General features: G+C 44.2%; 1 protein-coding gene across 1 annotated transcript in view; it reads left to right on the forward strand.

Moving 5' to 3' along the window:
• The window catches only part of LOC140420929 (sodium- and chloride-dependent neutral and basic amino acid transporter B(0+)-like), a 269713-nt gene that overhangs the window by 80504 nt on the left and 168781 nt on the right, over positions 1-20428 (forward strand). Inside the window, exon 6 of the mRNA XM_072505091.1 lies at positions 9494-9632. Coding sequence (XP_072361192.1) covers positions 9494-9632 — 139 coding nt within the window. The remainder of the gene's footprint in view (positions 1-9493; positions 9633-20428) is intronic.

Here is a 20428-nt window from a genome sequence, read left to right on the forward strand (position 1 = left end):
GGGTGGAAGTGAGGCCTTAAGTGGGTCGGTGCAGACTCGATGGGCCGAATGGCCTCCTTCTGCACTGTATGTTCTATGTTATATTTAAGGAATAACTACGTAAACTACACGTGCTGCTTCTATCTAATCTTAACTATGCTGTCATCTATCTCTGTCTGTTGCACTTTACTGACTAGTTCCCAAGATTCCCTGATTTCTTATATTTATACTGGGAACCAGTGGTGCCATCTAGTGCTTGTGTTACACTGAGATGTAATAAATAACCCTTTACGTGTCTGCATATATGCATATCATTACATGGACCACTGGAAAATGGCTGGAGAAGTAGTAATAGGAAACAAAGAACTGGCAGAGGAACTAAATAGTTACTTTGCATCAGTCTTCACGGTGGAAGATACCAGTAGGATACCAGAACATCAGGAGAATTAGGGTGCAGATGTGAATGTAGTGGCCATCACTAAGAAGAAGTTTATGGGGAAACTGAAACATCTGAAGGTGGATAAATCACCTGGACTGGATGAACTAAACCCAAGGGTTCTAAAGGAGATAGCTGAGGAGATTGTGGAGGCATTGGTGGTGATCTTTCAGGAATCACTGGAGGCAGGGAGTGTCCTAGAGGACTGGAAAATGGCTAATGTAACAGCCCTGTTCATATAATTTACAGTGCAGAAGGAGGCCATTCGGCCCATCGAGTCTGCACCGGCTCTTGGAAAGAGCACCCTACCCAAGGTCAACACCTCCACCCTATCCCCATAACCCAGTAACCCCACCCAACACTAAGGGCAATTTTGGACACTAAGGGCAATTTATCATGGCCAATCTACCTAACCTGCACATCTTTTGGACTGTGGGAGGAAACCGGAGCACCCGGAGGAAACCCACGCACACACTGGGAGGATGTGCAGACTCCGCACAGACAGTGACCCAAGCCGGAATCGAACCTGGGACCCTGGAGCTGTGAAGCAATTGTGCTATCCACAAGGCTACCGTGCTGCCCCTTGCTGTTAACAGCCCCGTGCTGTTAAAGAAGGGAGGAAGGCAGAAGACATCTGCCAAATTATTTCCAAATTATTTCCACTCACTTATCCTTCTATCCTCTTCACAACCTACTTTTCTACCTGTCATCAGCAAATTTAGCAACCATATATTCAGTCCCTTAATCCAAACCATTGATCATGAATTGTAAATAGTTGAAGTTACAGCACTGATCCCTGTGGCACTCCACTTGTCACGTCTTACCAGCCCAGAAATGACTCATTTCTGTCTACTGTTCCTGTTTACTAACCAACCCTCTATCCATGCTGATATGTTACTCCCTCCATCATGAGCTTTGATTTTGTGGCACCTGGTCAAATGTCTTCTGGAAATCCACAGGTTCCTCATCATTCATATTGTTTCTACGCAGAGGTACAGGTAGTATTGAGGAAGCAGGGGGGCTGCAGAAGGACTTGGTCAGGCTAGGAGAGTGAGTAAAAATGTGGCAGATGTAATACAATGTGAAAAAGTGTGAGGTTATGAAATTTTGTAGGATAAATGGAGGCATAGACTATTTTCTAAATGGGAAAAGGCCTAGAAAATCAAAAGCGCAGGGAATTAGGAGTCCGAGTTCAAGATTCTCTTTAGGTCAACAGTTAGGAAGGCAAATGCAGTGTTAGATTTCATGTTGAGAGGGCTCGCATAAAAGAGCAGGGATGTACTTATGAGGCTGTATAAGGTTCTGGTCAAACCTCATTTGGACTACTGTGAGCAGTTTTGGGCCCTGTTTCTAAGGAAGGATGTGCTGGCCTTCGAAAGAGTCCAGAGGAGGTTCACAAGAATGATCCCTGGATTGAAGAGCTTGTCTTATGAGGAGCAGTTGAGGACTCTGGGTCATACTCATTGGAGTTCAGAAGGATGGGGGGAGATCTTATTAAAGCTTACAGGATACTGAGAGGCCTAGGTAGAGTGGACGTGGAGAGGATGTTTCCACTAGTAGGAAAAACTGGAACCCGAGGGCACAATCTCAGACTGAAGGGACGATCCTTTAAAACAGAGCTGAGGGTGGTGAATCTGTGGAGCTCTTTGCCGCAGAAGGCTGTGGAGGCCAAATCACTGAGTGTCTTTAAGACAGAGATAGATAGGCTCTTGATTAATAAGGGGATCAGGTGGTGTGGGTAGAAGGCAGGAGAATGGGGTTGAGAAACATATCAACCGTGATTGAATGGCGGAGCAAACTTGATGGGCTGAATGGCCTAATTCTGCTCCTATGTGTTATGGTCTTATGGAAGCACCGCATTTTTGCAGTAGCTCAAACTATTACCAGATAGAGTTTTCTGTTCATTTTATATGTGTACTACTGAACATTTATCTAATATCAAGTTAAGGATAGACACTTGCAAAATTATGAGCTGTTGGTGTGTGTCTGTATGAAATACAATATAGTTTACACAGGTGGACAACTGAGAGGGAAGCTTTTTATATTTTTCTTGCCAGTGCTTCAGGATTGAGGATGATTGGTCCACTCTAGTTCAATGGAGTTTGAAATGGTTGGTCAGTCCAATGCACAATCTGTCGACTCTGCCACATGCAAGGCAGGTGACGCTAGAAGGGTTGAGTCGATAGATTGTTTGGAGTGTTCCCTCCAACAGCTCGACTTCACCTGTACATGTTCCCAACAATTTATCTCGATGAGTTTGGTTTCTTCAGTACTAAACCTTCTCCACTTTGGTTGGTCACAAAACGGGTGTCATTTAACTAAATGGGAACCAAGAATGCGAGCGCATTGAGCCGCTTGTTTCCCGGCACTCACAGCGCCGAGAAATACAAGGCTATAAAACGTGACTCACATTTGATAAGGGGCCTCAATTGGGAAAGTGCGGCCAAGGCTATACATGGCCCCGCTTTGTACACTGCAGGGCACTAAGTTGCCAGGCTGGCAGTGCCAGGATGCACCAGCAATGCCAGGGTGCCACTCTGCCCAAAGAGCATGCATCTGGGAGCCTACGATCCCCTGGGAGACCCACATGACTACCGTTCCATCTGGTTCCCAATAGTGGAGACCAGTACTCCACAGCGCTCGCCTAAGGTCTCTGAGGTGCCGGAGATTGATCGAGACTCTGCACATTAAAGTGAGACTAGCTGTCTTGCTTTAATATGCAGATTTGTTACAAAGTGATTTATATTGCAATGTCTCGCGAGATCACGTTAGATCTCGCAAGCGTTGCAGCCGGGTAGATTCCGGAGCGGGGTCCCCCGACTTCTATCGGCCATGCTGCGCTAAGGCAAGCCGCTTTTGGGGCGCAGCATGGCCATTAAATCGTGGCCAGGATTTCCCATGAGTTGGCAAAATGCCAAGCCAATGAAGTATTGCGGTATTCAAAATTACCTAGATACCCAGAAGGCACCCCTTCATCAAGGATTTCTTTCACATCAGCTTCTCGCTTCACTCCCTAGCAGCACAGTGGGTGTACCTACACCTCAGGGACTGCAGCGGTTCAAGAAGGCAGTTCACCACCACTTGCTAAAGGGCAATTATGGATGGGCACTAAATGCTGACCTAGTCAACGACGCCCACATCCCATAAATTAATTTAAAATAACTCAACAATTGGACTTCAATATCTCCGAATTTTACCCAATTATTTCCAACTTCTTCCTCAGCCAAAGCATCTCCATCTCACTCATCTCTCCAATTATTATTCTCCTTCTTTCCTGCCCCACAAAAATGTTGAAATAAATAGAAATTAATTCAAGCTGATGCATGTATGAATAGTGTTCTGTTTATATTCCCCTTAGCCCTCCCTGTAACTCACACCATGCACATAATTGTCAATAATTACTATCTGAAAATTAATGTGGAATTTTTGAATTGTGGATTGTCCTATTCATTTCTGGAGTACAGTAATATTGAACAAACAGACTGGAGGTGATATCTGACTTTTAATATACAGAATAGGGATGTGGGTGATACCTGACCTTATATTGACTGGGACTGTGAAGTGTGACCCCAGTTCTGCAGGATTAGCAGATTGGCTGTTGTCTGCTTCTGAAGACTATTCAAACAAGTGCTGCCATGTTGAAATGGTTTGCCAATGTTGAAAGTGCATCATCAGTCATATTCTCTGTCATTAACACTGGGGCACCAGGTATGCCCAGTTGCTCCTCGTACACAGAATTACAATGTGCCACTTACACTTTAAAGAAACTAATTAGGTAAACTATAAAGTGCAGAGAAAACTATAAAGTGCAGAGAAACCTATTTCATTTCCTTCTGTACTCTTCATTAAAATATTCATCTTCACACCCACTCTAACCTGATCACCGTGTGTTTAATAAATGGCACAGAGAAGAACATTTGGGGGAACTTTTAGGAGACGGCGAACATTGTGTTGTAAGGTTTAAGACCATGATAGAAAAAGAAAATAGGCAATCTAAACTAAAAATAATTAACTGGAGGAAAGCTGACTTCAACGGGGCAAGAATGGAGCTCAGCTGGATAGATGGAACAAAAGGTTGGCAGGAAAACCAGTAGCTGAACAATGGACTACCTTTAAAATAGAAATAATCTGAACACAGTCAAGGTATATTCCCTAGCAGGTTAGGTAAATTGGCCACGCTAATTTGCCCTTAGTATCCAAAAAGGTTGGGTTGAGTTACTGGGTTACGGGGATAGGGTGGAGTTGTGGTCATAGGTCAGGTGCTCCTTCCAAGGGCCGGTGCAGGTCCGATGGGCCGAATGACCTTCTGCACTGTAAATTTGATTAAATGAACACTATAAATTCTATGATTAAATGAAACATTCCATGGTTCTATAAGGGCGGCACAGTGGTGCAGTGGTTAGCACTGCTGCCTCATGGTGCTGAGGACCCGGGTTCAATCCCTGCCCCGTGTCACTGCCCGTGTGGGGTTTGCACAGTCTCCCCGTGTCTGTGTGGGTCTCAGCCCCACAACCCAAAGATGTGCAGGGTAGGTGGATTGGTCGTACTAAATTGCCCCTTAATTGGTAAAAAGAATTGGACACTCTAAATTTAAAAAAAAGGTATATTGGGAATGAAAATTGCAGGGGTGCTGGCCATAATCTTCCAGTCTTCTCTAGACTCAGGGGAGGTGACAGGACTGGAGAAGTGCAAATGTTATGCCCTTGTTCAAAAATAATTGTAAGGATAGCAATTACTGTCCAGTCAGTTTAACATCAGTGGGCAAGTGTCTAGAAATAATTAATTGGGATAGAATTAGGAGTCACATAGAAACATGTGTGTTGTTTAGAAAGAATCAGTGTGGATTTCTGAAAGGGAAATTACATTTAACTAATTTGCTGGAGATTTTTGTGAAGGTAACAGAAGGTGAGAAAAGTTGTAGCTCATAGAATAAAAGGGGCAGTAGCAGCATGGATACAAATTGTCTGAATAATAAGAAGCATAGAGTAATGGTCAATGGATATTTTTACAACTGGAGGAAGGTTTGGAGTGGTGTTCCCCAAGGGTCGGTATTGGGACCTTTGCTTTTCATCATAAATATAGACAATCTAAATCCTGGTCTGCAAGGGGCAGTTTCAAAGTTTGCAGATGATACAAAACTTGGAAATATTGTAAACTGTGGTGAGGGCAGTGTAGAACTACAAATGCACACAGAGAAGTTGGTGGAATGGGCAAGTGAAGCTCAATGCGGAGAAGTGTGAGGTGATGCATTTTGGTAGGAAGAACTGGAAGAGAATATAAAATAACGAATAAAATCCTTTAAGGGGTGGAAGAACAGAGGAACTTTGGTGTATATGTGCTGTTATGGGAGTGTCCATTTAAGGAATGCTTTGTCTTTCACATGGCTGGGTGGTGCTGGGCTGTGGCACTGGCTTTTACATTCACCTTTGAGTTGGGAGCTGGATGTGGCTCTGAGTTTTACTTTCGCTTTGAGTTTGAACTGGTTTTCTTCTGCACAGGTTGAAAGGAGGTTTTTTTTTAATCTGCATTTTAAAAGTTGTTTCCAGACTGCTTTATAACTTGAAAAGAAATAACTTTTTTGGAAGAAATTCAAACCTGCTGTTTTCGAAAGGAAACAGGAGCATCCATACCAGGTCTTGAGCGCTGTGTGCTGGGTCACACCTTTGAAAAGGGGGTACTGGTTTATGGAATCTTGTTATTAAATGGGAACAGTTAAAGGGGGAAATGTATTAAGGGTTATACCTAGATTACTGTAGCTGTGTGGGGTATTTATGTTAGTAGTTGATAAACATGCTTACTGTGTGTGTAGATAAAAATGTTAACTAAATTCGTAAAACTAAGCTTGTGTTTGATTAAAAGTACCTAAGGCCTCTGTTGAATAACACCTGAAAGGCAGGCCCTTGTGCTCCTCATTACCAAAATTGATAAACAGTTGTAGGTCAGGTGAACTCCATGGTATACTTTGGAGTTTTCTAAACCCTTGCCCATAACAGTTCATGGATCATTTAAAGTAGTAGGACAGGCAGAGAAATCAATTAATAAAGCATATAGTATGGGCTAGAGTTCAAAAGCAAAGAGGTTATCCTGAACTTATATCAGCCACTTGTTAGACCACAGCTTGTATATTGCGTACAGTTCTGGGAACAACCCGATAGGAAGGATGTTGAACCCTGTGGAGAGCGTGCAGGAGGTTTACAAAAATGGTTCCAGGGATGAGAAACATCAGTTATAAGAATGGATTGGAGACATTGGGATTGGTTTCCTTGGAGAGAAGAAGGCTAAGAGGATATTTCATAGATATTCAAAATCATGAGACGGATGAACAGATTGGTAGGGTGAAACTGTTCCCACTCGAAAAAGAATCAAGAACAAGAGGACACAGATTTAAAGAGATTGCAAAGGAAGCAAATCTCCTTATCCTGCCTTGATGCAAATCACAATGTGTATTAATACTCTTGCTATGATTGACAGCTCCTGGCCACATGAAAAACAGATACGTGGTCTCACGTTCTCTTTTTTACCACTTTACCACAGAAACTACTTAATTGTTTCTGATGTGGCCAGGAACTGACAATCATAGCAAGAGTGTTTATACATATTGTGGTTAGTATCAAAGCAGGGTAATGGAGGTGCATTCAAGGGTGAAGAGAGAGATAGATAAACAATCCACCAGGCACCTGTCTCTAGACTAATAAACCTGTCAATCACTGGCTAGTGCAAAGTATTGCTGTGTGAAATTGCATCTCAAAGGTTTTCAGGGGATTTGAAGCCCTTTCAAGTGTACTTGGCTTTGGATGAAACCTCTGCCACTTGTAGCAGCTGCTGCTTTAAACACTTTTGTCTGAGGCAGCACATGTTAGGGAAGGGTAAGTGAAACTGCAGTGATCTTTCACTGTACTGCCTGGACTACTTTTTTGCTTTCAGGCAGGTATCTCTGATGGGAGGGTTGGTTTGATTGTATGATGAGGAGGGTCAGTTGGGGGGTCTATTGGGGGTGACTGATGGGGGGGCTGGGGGGCATCAGTAAAGGAAGGGGTTAGGTCACCGTCCTGCGTGTGTGCTATGGGGGGGCTGACCCATTATACCAATAATGGGGCATGAGGATGTCACTATGTCCCTACTTGTCAGGAGGCGACAGTAGGATTTGAGTTGCGGAGGGAGGGGGCCTTCCGATGGACTTTGCGAAACACCTCGGTTATACACTGACTGCCTTGACCCACATCGGGTCCACGCTTGGGCAAACGTGCAACAAAGTCCACCCAGTAGCGGTGCATATTATCAAGGGGGGGGGGGGGGGGGGAGTGACTGGTGGTGGATCAGGCCTTCAGCCTGTTATTTATATTGAAATGGATGCAAATATCAATATAATCACCCATTTGCATCCTCCCACCGGAACATTGCAACGGTTTTAGTGCACGGCGACGATCCCATTTTTCAGACAACCCACCTGATCAGGAATTCCGATACCAGCATCAGATAATGGAGAATCCACCCCATTATTGGAAAGGTAGATCTGTGTACCAGTTAATATTATTAGCCATGTTCCACATGAAACCGATAAAAGGTATGTAATAAAAACATCTGTTTGGTTTGCTGTGGAGTCACGAGTTCCCATGGTGTCGTCATGGGATGGTGTATTCCATGAAGTCACATGGGAGTTATACGTTACAATGGCATTGTTTTGGGAATCACGCTCTATTCCTTTGTATGGTGGAATGGGTGAAAATACATGGATTCTGAACTTTCAGTAGAAACGCATGAAAGCCCTAAAGTTTTTCATTATTCCATTGGCTTTGCTGTGCCTCATTAAAAAATTGTTAATGCTTTAATTCCTTCATCGAGTATTGCAGTTAGTTTTATGCGATATATCAAAATAAAATCTCCTCAAAATGTACAGGTTAGTGAGATTGGCCATGATAAAATGGCACTTTGTCTACAGGTGAATAGGAGTTATGGGGATAGGGCACAGATGGCTGCCATTGTACTGTAAGGACTCTATGGGTTCTATTACATACAGAGCACCATAATACACATGATGTACTATAAATAGATTTGCACAACCAAATTCTATCAGGGTACTATCATATCCATGGTATACATTAAAATATAGAGTACACTGTGAGATTGACTGGCATATATTGGGTGCTTCACAATATCATGTGCAATGGTCTAAAACAACAATCCACCCATTATCAACATACTGGAGGTTACTGTTGACCAGAAACTGAACGGTACCTGTCACATAAATACTGTGGCTAGATATGCACAAGACCTTTGACAATATTCCGGCTTGGACTGATAATGAGCAAGTAACATTCATGCCACACAAGTGCCAGGCAATGACCATCTCCAATAGGAGATAATGCAACCATCTTCCCATGACATTCAATGGCATTATACCGCTGAGTCACCCACTACCAACATGCTGCGGTTAATTTGACCCGAAACTAAGCTGATAGTTTCATTGGAATCAAAATCCTGGTTTAAAAGATCATAGAATTAGTCACAGCAAAATAATAATCAGTGTAAACCAATGGCAGAATCACAAATGCTACCAAAAATCCCATGGAATAAAAGAGATTTGATTTTCTCAGTCAAAGCTGAACTCAGACTTGATTGTATGATGATAAAAGACAGCCGATTACAAGGTACCTCTAAATACTGCTATCTGTGGCAACATGCTCAGTTTTGAATCAAAACGGTATAGATTCAAGTCTCACTGTAAAGTCATAAGCTCATAATTAAGGCGGACATTTCAGCGCTGTGCTGAAGGAGCATGTTTTTTGATGAAACACTAAAATGAGATCCTTCATGTTGTCATTAAAGACTCCATGACACTATTTCAAAGAAAAACAGGGATATTTCCTGCTACTTTGACCAGTGTTTTCTCTAAACAACATCACCAATAGAACTGATTATCATATTGCTGGAACTTGTGTCTGGAATCTTGCTGTGCACAAAATGGTAGTAGCTACAACAGTGACCGCACTCCAAACGTACTTAATTGGAGAGCATTCTGGGATACCAGTCATTATATAAATTCAAATCTTTCTGTGTTTTAAATTCCACATTTTCTAGATCCACTCTGCAATCTCAGTATGGCTGGTGGACACTTTGAAGTCGTGAATACAACATGGCTAAATGCAAATAATGAAACTTGTCCAGCTGGATCAATAATCAATGTTCCTCATCAGGGTCCAAGTGAGCAATACTGGGAGTAAGTAAATTGCTACAGATAGCTACACTTATAATATGCAGAGCTTTGCTATCAGCTTCCTCTTGAGATTGTTAATTGGATAAATGTTCCATTTAATAGCGAAAAGAAAAAGTAAAAATGCAGTAGTCACAGAGAATTTGAAAGTTTGGGGCAGAGACAGACTGTGATTCCCAAATGGCATATTGCCCCCAGAGTGACAGGAGAAAGCATATCACTGACCAGGTGCAGGATATTCTGTGACGATAATGAAAACAGCCAGAGCTCGTAGTCAATATTGGAACCAGAGACGTACAAGAGCAAATGTGCAGTTGTTATTCAGACAACGTTCCTGCAATGTTTCACGTGCAAATAAAGAGATTAGTAAAAGGGACCTCAAAGGGTAGATTCTCCATTGCCTGATGTCGGTGGGACGTTTCGCAATTTAACAGAGAATGGAGCATCGGCCAAAAAATCATGGGCGGAATTCTCCAATAATGGGGCTATGTCCCCACTCCAGCGTCAAAACGCGGGTGTTTCACTCTGGATTTCCCTGAAGAAAGTCCAGAGTGATTCTCATACCCGAAGGGGGCTAGCAGGGCCCCGGAGTACTCCTCGCAGCACTGGCTGCCGATACGGGTCCCTGCACTCCCGGTCGGAAGTCCATGCATGCGCACGGTGGCGGCATTTGGTGGCCACCCTGCGCGACATGGCGGACTCACACCGCAGACCGGCCCCGAAAATATAGGCCCCCCCCCACCCCCTGAGATCGGCCGCGGATCGGTGGCCTCGATTGCTAGCCAGGCCAAACGTGAGGCTCCTCCGGTGAAGGATCCCCCTCCCGCACCAGGGCAGCCGCGGACTGACCGTTCCCGACAGGCAAAACGTGGTTAGAACCACACCGTCGCGAACTTGGCCAGATTTTGTCGGAGAATTGCTGGGGGGGGGCCTCTGCCAATGGCCCACTACCCGCGCCGCGATGACCGCTCGTGCGCGATTCGCGGGGAACCGGAGAATCGCAGGAGTGGCTTCGCGCCAGGTTACGGCGTCATCGCCCATTCTCTGCCCCCGCGCCGATTGCGATTTCGGCAAGGAGGCTTGGAGAATCCCGCCCCATGATTGGGCGGCAGTTGCTTTCCGATGCTCTGGTCCCCTTCCGATGCTGCGAGTTCCACGCCCTGCACTGGCGGTACCATGAAAAACTGTGATTTGCAAGCACCTCAATATGATTAATGGACTGGAAAATCAAATCTCTTCCCCGCCGCCGCCCCCCTGAGACAGAGGTTCAAGGCAGATCAGACAAAAGTGTTTAATGGTGAGGATTCACAATATGGGTGCCCTTCCCCCTTACTATCTATTCTATACTACACCCATGCCAACTTAAGTGTCATCTATCTTTCTACTCTTTTGTGGCCTACCGCTTCTTTTAGCTGCTCCTCCAGAGAGCACATCAGAAGTGGATGCTGCCTGCTGCTTTTCTCGCCCTCTGCCCTGCAATGGCCTTAGTTGGCGTCCTCTGGAGCACTTGACTTGGATGGGTCAAGCTGACGTTTACGTATCATAGGGTGGCGACGTGCCAACCTGTTCTGCCCGCTGCCCATGAGATGCGCCAGTGTTAGATGGGGTGGATTTGGAAGGACTTGGGTGTTCCAGTGCCTTCGCTGCAGGCCTCATCACTTCAACCTCTTTGGGTGTGCACGCTGACCCCTGAGCTACTCCATGCGTTGGAGGGGAGACCGTGTGAGTTATGGAGATGCCACTGTCACTTGGCGAGCAGTCCTGGAGGCCCACCCTCGTCTGAACCATGGTCTCAGTGTCCTCAGCCATGCTGTATTGAGACTCAGCGACTGAGCTATGTCCCTCACTGCCCTCTGGGACTGTGCTATGTTCCTCTATACGTGTGACTGGCTAAGGTCAGTCAGTGCCTGGTCAATGCTCTAGATGCCCTTCTTTGTAAATGGGCCAAGCTCAAGAGCGCTGCAACAATATCTATCTGCGACCGAGACATGTCTGCCTGTGATTGGGCTTTTCTATCCTCCGCCTCAGCCATGGACAGCACAGTATGTCCCAAGCCTTGGATGTCCTAGTTCAGACTAGTTCGACACAACATCGTGGGTCTCTTCTATGATGGATGGTGCAGGTGAAAACAGTTGGAAAATGTCAGTATTTTTCCTGGTGTAATGCTTCTGAGGTGTTCTGAGTGTCTGGGTGGGGAGGAAGGGGGAGGGGGGGCAGCGATGCCATCCTCCCGGCCTTACTTCAAGCTTTTCCTACAAGTCAAAAGACATGGGGCGCGATTCTCCGGCCTCATTAAGCTTGAGCGAGAGCGTAACGAGGCAGGTGAATAGCGGGAGAGGCCAAAAACAAGATCCGCGGCAGCCGCCAAAATGTTTGCGATGGAACCGTGTGCAACGCCTTGGACACCTTCACTCTTTGTGCCAACATCATTCACCAGGCTTTCCACTGCGGTCGCCAGCCTAGCAGTGTTGGCCTCGGTGCCACGCATTGCCAGCGACATCTCCTCCGCCCATAGCCTCTGGGAGCCCTCCAAGTGACTATTGATATGCTGGAGTGATGCTAACATCTCGCTCTAAATGACCAGTGTGATCCCTATCGTCTCCTTCAGCTCTGGGTACCTCTGTACCATGTGCTCAGTGCATCATCTGTGCTCAGCATCAGGCTAGGGCCCAGCTGGGCCCTGGGATCCAGCAGACCTCTGACTGCTGTCTCGCCTGGGGCTTTCTGCATCCACCTGATGTGCATCAACAGCAGTGTGGTGACACCAGATTGTGCCCCAGACGCCTGCCCACTCGCATGTCTCACTGAGGTGTGTGTACCTGCGCTGGTGGGGGGTGGTGGTGACAGCTGTGCCGATAACTTAACAGTTGCCTCCTTGGCGCTCTCCTCCAAAGTGTTCTCCTCGGAGTCAAGAGAGGGTGATTCCCGGGATGTGCCACACCGTTGGCTGGAGGACCTGCAGGAGAATGGACATGTGGTCAGTGGGAGGGATGGGTCAGTCAATCAGTAAGGCAATAAAAACTCATGTTTGACAGGTCCTCCAGGTGGAGCCCCGAGGTTCCTCCCTTCTGCGTCGTCCGCCAACCTTCACGTGGCTGACAGATCTATCCTCGCCACACCGGTCACCTCCAGGGCCTGGACCCCGGAAGGAGGTGAGGATTCTGATGTCTGCCACCTCTCCGCCAGTCTGGGCCCTCTCCCAACGATTATGGAAGAGCTTTTCCTGAGGAGACACAGAGAGGGCATTGTTAACAACACGTGTGGTTCATAGTGGTGGGAGAGGGATGTGAAGGCGGGCTTGGGTGTGGCGTTGGTGTCTACTTACTTGTGCTGCCCGGTGTGGGTCGTTCTTACTGCACTGAAGGCTAGTTCTCCTGGTCATACTCCTGCTGTCATCTAAGCCAAGGCAGCACGCCATCTTGTGGCTCACCCTCCGGAACCCTCGGGGGAACAGGACATCCCTCGTGGCCTCCACTCCATCTATATCAGGGATGTCCCCTCCTGTCCTCTGGTGATTATGGGCAGCTTTATCCTTGGGAAGCCAGAAAGAACATAATAAGACATTTGATCTGGGGGTTTGTAGCTGGTGGTAAGTGCAAAGCTCCTGGCTAAAGAGGACAATACAGAGGTGGTTACTCACCCAAACTGCTTCAAGTAGGTTGTTCATCTTCTTACAGCATTGCGTGGTGGTCCTCTTCGAATTGCCACGGCTTCCTGCGCTCAGCCCAGCAAGGCCAGCCAAGCTATTCAACGTTAATTGGTCCACTTAACAAGGCCTCATGGGCTTCTCATCACAAATGAAGGCTGGCAACACTGAAAACCACTACCACCTCATCCCAGGCCTTGTTCCATGTGGCATGTTTGAGTCTCCACTCCACCCTGGGGAAGAGGGTGTCCCTCCTCTCCTCAAAAATTGTTCAACATTCGGTCAATCCCCGACACCGGGAATCTTGGTGCTGGTCTTTTCGCTGCCATCATCTTAGCTGGAATGGCGGTCTGCTTCATGGTGCTTTAAAAGCTACTCCAGCTTGTCAAGCTCTGAACGTGAATCCCGACCCTAACGAATCAGATGCCAGTGGGGCCAGGAATCGGGCAGGTTGCATGTGTCTCCTGGCTCATTTGCATGACAAGAATTTTTTCTGGTTGTCGATTCTAGCGGCAGCGCATGTTTCTCACGGTTCTACGCTCAGGGCATGATTCTCCAACCTCGTTGCGATCGCGCTCAAGTAAAATGAGGCCGGTGAATAGCAGGAGAGGCCAAAAACGCGAACTGCATCAGGCACCAAATGAATTGGGAAGCAACGGGCCCGTTCTCGTCGGCGAAATCGTTAATTTGACGGAGCGTGGCAAGAAACCTATTATCACCACATAAGCCCTATTTCTATGCAATTAACGGGAGCCACCCTGTTGTGTTCCGTGGTTCCCCCGATGACAAAGACACACACACAACATATATGTATTCAGCCAGAACGATGATTTATTGTTAAAACACGTGGGAAGATAACTAACAGATTGTCATGTGAGAGTACCTTTAAAGAAATTAGTGTTTAAGAAATGTATCTTTAAGAAATGGGTGTTTATCAGTGATGTCAGAGTGTGGGTGGAGCTGGGCTGTCTGTCAGCTTTTTACTTTCGTTTTAGGCTGTTTGCTGCAGGGTGTGTTTTAGTTTCATTTTCAGAGCTGGATAGCTGCAGTCACAGTCAGGAGGTGTATTAGTCTCTCTCTCTGTAATCTAAGGACTGTAAATCGACCCTTTGGTGATTTCAAACTAATAATTTCTCTCAATAGTGAATTTAAACCTGATCTTTGTGTTGTAAAGTTTTTTTTAAAGTCTTATGGAAGGAAAAGGAAAGCTTGAAGAAATACTTAGTGTTGTATTCCTTGGGGGTTGTATTTGAATTGATGGTTGCTAAGATGATCACTGTATGTTTTAAAAAGGTTAACTTGAGTTAATAGAATAAACATTGTTTTGCTTTAAAAAATACTTTTCCATTTCTGCTGTACCACACCTGTAGAGTGGGCCGTGTGCTCCCCATACCACAATCTATTAAAAGTTGTGGGTCAGGTGAATTCCATGATACACTTTGGGGTTCTCTAAACCCTGGCCCATAACAAATTGGGGTATCGTCCGGGATTAAAGTCTTATCTATTGGAATGGCGTAGTGAATTTAAAGACAGAGAGGGGTGAGCATATTGTGGTTGCTTTTCAGGTGTGGTATTCCAGTTTAAGTGGTGAGTGTGTTGTGGACAATAGCTTTTTCAGAGGCTCTGAAGTTTTTGGGGGTGGAGACGGCCACACACAGTACCTTACGGACAGAGACTAAAATCAGACTTTTAGATTTGGCAAAAATATTGCAGTTAACATTACCTGACAAAATGCAAAAAGATGAGATACTTACTGCGGTAGCTGAGTATTTTAATTGCCTGAGTCTGACTTATTAGAAATGCCAAAGATCCAGTTGCAGATTAAGCAACTTGAACATGAAAAAGAATTAAAGCAGCTTGAATATGCAATGAAAGAAAGAGAAAGGGAGATACAGATTGGGGGAAAGGAAAAGGAGAGAGAAGAAAGAAACAAAGAAAGAATAGCAGAAATGGCAGATGATTATGAATTAGTTCATAAATCAAAGCTTGGTTTCCAACATGAATTCCAGCCTGTGAGGGATAGAAACTGGGGACATGAGAAATACTCAAGTGGTAAAGGTAAAGGTGATCTGAAGGGAGATAATAAGGAGAGTGTACCTCAGATTAAAAAAGAAACCCAGGAGGGTGGAAGAGAAATTAAAAGTTTCAAATGTTTTCATTGTAATAAACTAGGCCATGTAAAGTCACAGTGTTGGTGGTTGAAGAAAAGCACTGGGAAGGCTGATATGGTAAAACAGGATAAGACAGTGGGGTTTGTTAAAGTGGTAAAGGAAAGGCCAAGTGAAGCGAAGGAGGCACAAAAGATTGTACAGCCTGATCAAGAGATAATTGATAAGAAGGTGCCAGATATCTTTAAAGAATTTACTTGTGTGGTAAAGTTTACTCATGTGTATCAGGAGGGGCAAGTAAAGAAGTCACAATTTTAAGAGATATGGGAGCTAGTCAATCTTTGATGGTAAGAGATGAGGTGTTATGTAGTTTGGGAAGAATATTGCCAGAAGAGGTGGTAATATGTGGAATTCAGGGTGAGAGGAGTAGTGTTCCATTATATAAGGTAGGAAAGTCCAGTGAAGAGTGGTGAAGTGGCAGTAGGAGTAATAGAGAATCTATCTTGTCCAGGAATATAGTTTATCTTGGGTGATGATATAGCTGGATCGCAGGTGGGAGTGATGCCTACTGTGGTTGAGAAGCCGGTGGAAAAATCAGTAACTGAAGTGGTGAAGGACGAATATTCTGGGATTTTTCCGGATTGTGTAGTAACAAGGTCGCAATGTAACAGGTTAAGACAAGAGGAGAAGTCAAAGATTGAAGATGAAGTTGAAGTGCACTTATCAGAAAAGATTTTTGATCAGATGTTTGAAAAAGAACAAGAACAGGTGGAGGATGAGGCAGTTATTTTTCGGTCAGGAAAATTGGCAGAGTTACAACAAAAAGATATAGAAATAAAATGAATGCATAAGAAAGCATATACGGAAGAGGAATCTGAGTGTATACCAGAGTGTTATTACTGTAAAAGTGATGGCGTGATGAGAAAATGGAGACATTTACATAGGCAGGCAGATGAAAAGTGGACAGAAGTTCATCAAGTAGTATTGCTGGTAGGGTACCAAAAGGAGGTGTTACAAGTTGCACATGATGTACCAGTGAGGTCATTTGGGAATAAGGAAAACTCAAGCTAAAATCCAGAAACATTTTACAGACCTGGACTACATAAAGATGTCGTTAAATTTTGTCAAGCATGTCACACATGTCACGTGATAGAGAAACCTCAAGCAGTGATAAAACCAGCATCCTTAATACCCATTCCAGCATTTGAGGAACTTTTTACAAGGGGCCTAATTGATTGCGTCGGACTGCTTCCTAAAATGAAAAGTGGGAATCAATATCTTTTGACGATAATGGATGTGTCTACTCGGTTTGCAGAGGCCATTCCAGTATGTAATATTACAGCTAAAAAGATTGTGGAGGAGTTACTTAAATTCTTTACGAGATATGGACTACCCACAGAAATACAATCGGATCAAAGATTGAATTTTACCTCAAGGTTATTCATTGAAGTTATGGATAGCTTAGGAATAAAACAATTTAAATCAACTGCATACCATCCAGAATCGCAGGGAGCGTTAGAAAGGTGGCATCAGACATTAAAGACAATGTTGAGGGCTTATTGCCACGATTATCCAGAGGATTGGGATAAAGGATTTCCATTCGTACTGTTTGCAATTAGGAATGCATCTATCTAATGAGTCAACCAAATTCAGTCCTTTTGAACTAATGTTTGGTCAATTTAAGAGGACCACTTAAATTGATTAAGGAAAAATTGGTGAGTGAGAAATCGGAAATTACATTATCGGATTACGTGTCAAATTTTAGGGAACGATTAAATAGAGCAGGTGAATTGGCCAGACAACATTTAAAAGTTGCACAAAATGTGATGAAACGGGCAGCGGACAAGAAATCCAAAGTTCGTAGTTTTGCCAGTGGCGATAAAGTTGTAGTGTTGTTACCAGTGGTAGGTGAACCATTAAAAGCTAGGTTTTGTGGACATTATCGGATTGAAAGGAAATTAAGTGAGGTGAATTATGTGGTAAAATCACCAGATAGAAGGAAGATTCACAGAGTGTGAATATGCTTAAAAGGTATCTTGAAAGGGAAGGAGAGAAAAAGGAGGTTTTAATGATTCTAACTCAAAGTGAACCAAATCCAGATGAATTGGAAAACGAGGATGTTCTTAAAAATTGGGATAAATTGTTGAGTTACCTTCTACAGGAAAAATGAACTGACCTGAAAGAGTTATTGATATCACGTGGGCAAGTTTGTAGAGATAAATTGGGAAGTACTAAAATGACTATACATGATGTAGATGTGGGAAATGCTGTTCCAATCAAACAACATCCATACAGACTTAACCCTTTAAAATTGGCGCAGGGTAACAAAGAGATTGAGAGTATGCTTAAAAATGTCATAATTGAAGTGGGTTGCAGCCCATGGAGCTCACCATAATGATGGTACCTAAAGCAGACGATGTGGACTATAGAAAGGTTAATATAGTTACAAGAATGGACTCTTATCCTATCCCACGTTTGGACGATTGCATTGAGAAAGTGGGACAATCAGCTTTTATTTCCAAACTGGATTTACTTAAAGGTTACTGGCAGGTACCTTTATCCGAAAGGGCAAAGGAGATTTCAGCTTTTGTGACTCCAGATGGTATATACCAATTCAAGGTTATGCCATTTGGCATGATAAAACGCCCCAGCCACATTTCAACGGTTAACTAACAAATTTGTTTCAGGATTACCCAATTGTGCAGTATACATCGATGATCTGGTAATTTTCAGCCAGACATGGACAGAACATTTAAAACATCTGATGGAATCATTTGTTCGACTTCAGGAGGCAGGTTTGGTGATAAACCTCGCCAAAAGTGAATTTGGAAAAGCCCAAGTCACTTTCCTTAGCCATACAATCGGACAGGGCCGAATGGTCCCACGGGATGTGAAAGCAAAAGTTATTGGGGAGTTTCCGATATCCTCGACACAAAGGGAAATAATGCGATTTCATGGTATGAGTAGATTTTACCGGAACTTTGTACCGAATTTTAGCAGTGTGGTCACTCCACTGACGGACTTGCACAAGAAGCGTAACAAATTCCAGGGGACAGCGGAATGTCAACAGGCATTTGACGGCCTGAAGGCTGTGTTAACCACTGCTCCTGTGTTAGCCATCCCAAATTATACAAAACCATTCAAAGTGGCGGTTGTTGCGAGTGATGTGGGTGTAGGTGTGGTGCTTCTACAAGACGACGACGAAGGGCTAGAGCAGCCTATTGGTTATTTTTCAAAGAAATTGAATTCTCACCAGAAAAAGTATTCAACGATTGAGAAGGGGAGTTTGAGTTTGGTGCTAGCTTTGCAACATTTTCACATTTATGTGACCTGCAATCTGTCTGTCACCATATATACTGATCATAATCCGTTGACGTTTTTGGAGCGATTCCGGAATAACAATGCAAGGCTGTTTCACTGGAGTTTATTGTTACAGCCATTTCATTTAAAAATAGTACATATGGCCGGACGAGAAAGCGTGATAGCCGATGCTTTGTCACAAATGTGATGAACGGGAGCAGGTTCAGTTGGAGGAACAAGAACAAAAATGGACTATATTATTTTTCCTGTTCATGTGTTGTGTTTTTTGAAACAAAAATGTATATTTAGTGTGTGCATTTGACGTTGATGGTTTTTTTTTCTTGGGGGGAGGTGTCATGTGAGAGTACCTTTAAGAAATGAGTGTTTAAGAAATGTACATTTAAGAAATGGGTGTTTATCAGTGATGTCAGAGTGTGGGTAGAGCTGGGCTGTCTGTCAGCGTTTTACTTTCGTTTTAGGCTGTTTGCTGCAGGATGTGTTTTAGTTCCATTTTCAGAGCTGGATAGCTGCAGTCACAGTCAGGAGGTATATTAGTCTCTCTATAAACTAAAGACTGTAAATCTATCCTTTGGTGATTTAAAACCAATAGCTGCTCTCAATAGTGAATTTAAACCTGATCTTTGTGTTTTAAAGTTTTTTTAAAAGTCTTATGGGTGTTAAAAGGAAAGCTTAAAGGATTACTTAGTGTTGTATTCTTTGGGAGTTGTATTTGAATTGAGAGTTGCTAAGATGTTCACTGTATGTTTTAAAAGGTTAACTTGAGTTAATAGAATAAACATTGTTTTGCTTTAAAAAATACTTTTCCATTTCTGCTGTACCACACCTGTAGAGTGGGCCGTGTGCTCCCCATACCACAATCTATTAAAGGTTGTGGGTCAGGTGAACTCCATGATGCACTTTGGGATTTTCTAAATCCTGGCCCACAACAAGATCAAAATACAAACAAAGTTACTCAAGTTCTTAGGGAGCTACTCTAAGTGCAACTGTCCTGCTATCCGTCCTACTGCAACTGCTGAGTCACGTCAGTCACGCAATGCATGTCTGGCACCATCCCAGGCAGGAAGTCATACCTATGATTACATATTGATCAACAGCTTTATACATTTATACAGTCACAAACAGATATGCATGTCTTCATATCACCACATCCATCTTTGGAGTTATAGGTATTTACAAACACATATGATAGACATTTTGTATTAAGTTCAGTCTGTCAGGCTTACACCTTACTCTGGTCGACCTTCTGAGCAATGGCTAAGTTGGTGAGCGTGCCCCATCTTCATCAGTTGCAGATCTTTCCACATGCGCTACTGCGGATGCATCATTAACCCCAGGCTGTGCTGTGAAGTCCGTGTCTTCCTCAAGTTTAGGATTATACCCAAACTCTTCCATTGGGTTCAGCACGACAGGCCATTATACTTTTAGTAGCGCTCTTCGGTTCCGGCGCAGGAGTTAACCATCCTCCATGACCACCATGAATGTGTGCAGACCTGCCTGTTGTACCCTTGCCAGTTTCACCCATCCCCTGCCATTAGGGTCCTCAATTCTGACTATGTCCCCAATCTGCAGTGGCCAGAGCGTCCTTGTAGACTTATCGTAAACCTCTTTCTGCTTTTTCTTCTGAATAACTAACTTCCTCTTGAGTAGCTGATTGACAGTCAGCCACCATGGAGGGCAGGATTGTCCACAGCTGCCTGTTCATGAACAGCTGTGCTGGCAAAAGGCCA

Source organism: Scyliorhinus torazame, chromosome 5 (assembly GCF_047496885.1).
Source record: "Scyliorhinus torazame isolate Kashiwa2021f chromosome 5, sScyTor2.1, whole genome shotgun sequence".
In the NCBI taxonomy this organism is placed as follows: Eukaryota; Metazoa; Chordata; class Chondrichthyes; order Carcharhiniformes; family Scyliorhinidae; genus Scyliorhinus; species Scyliorhinus torazame.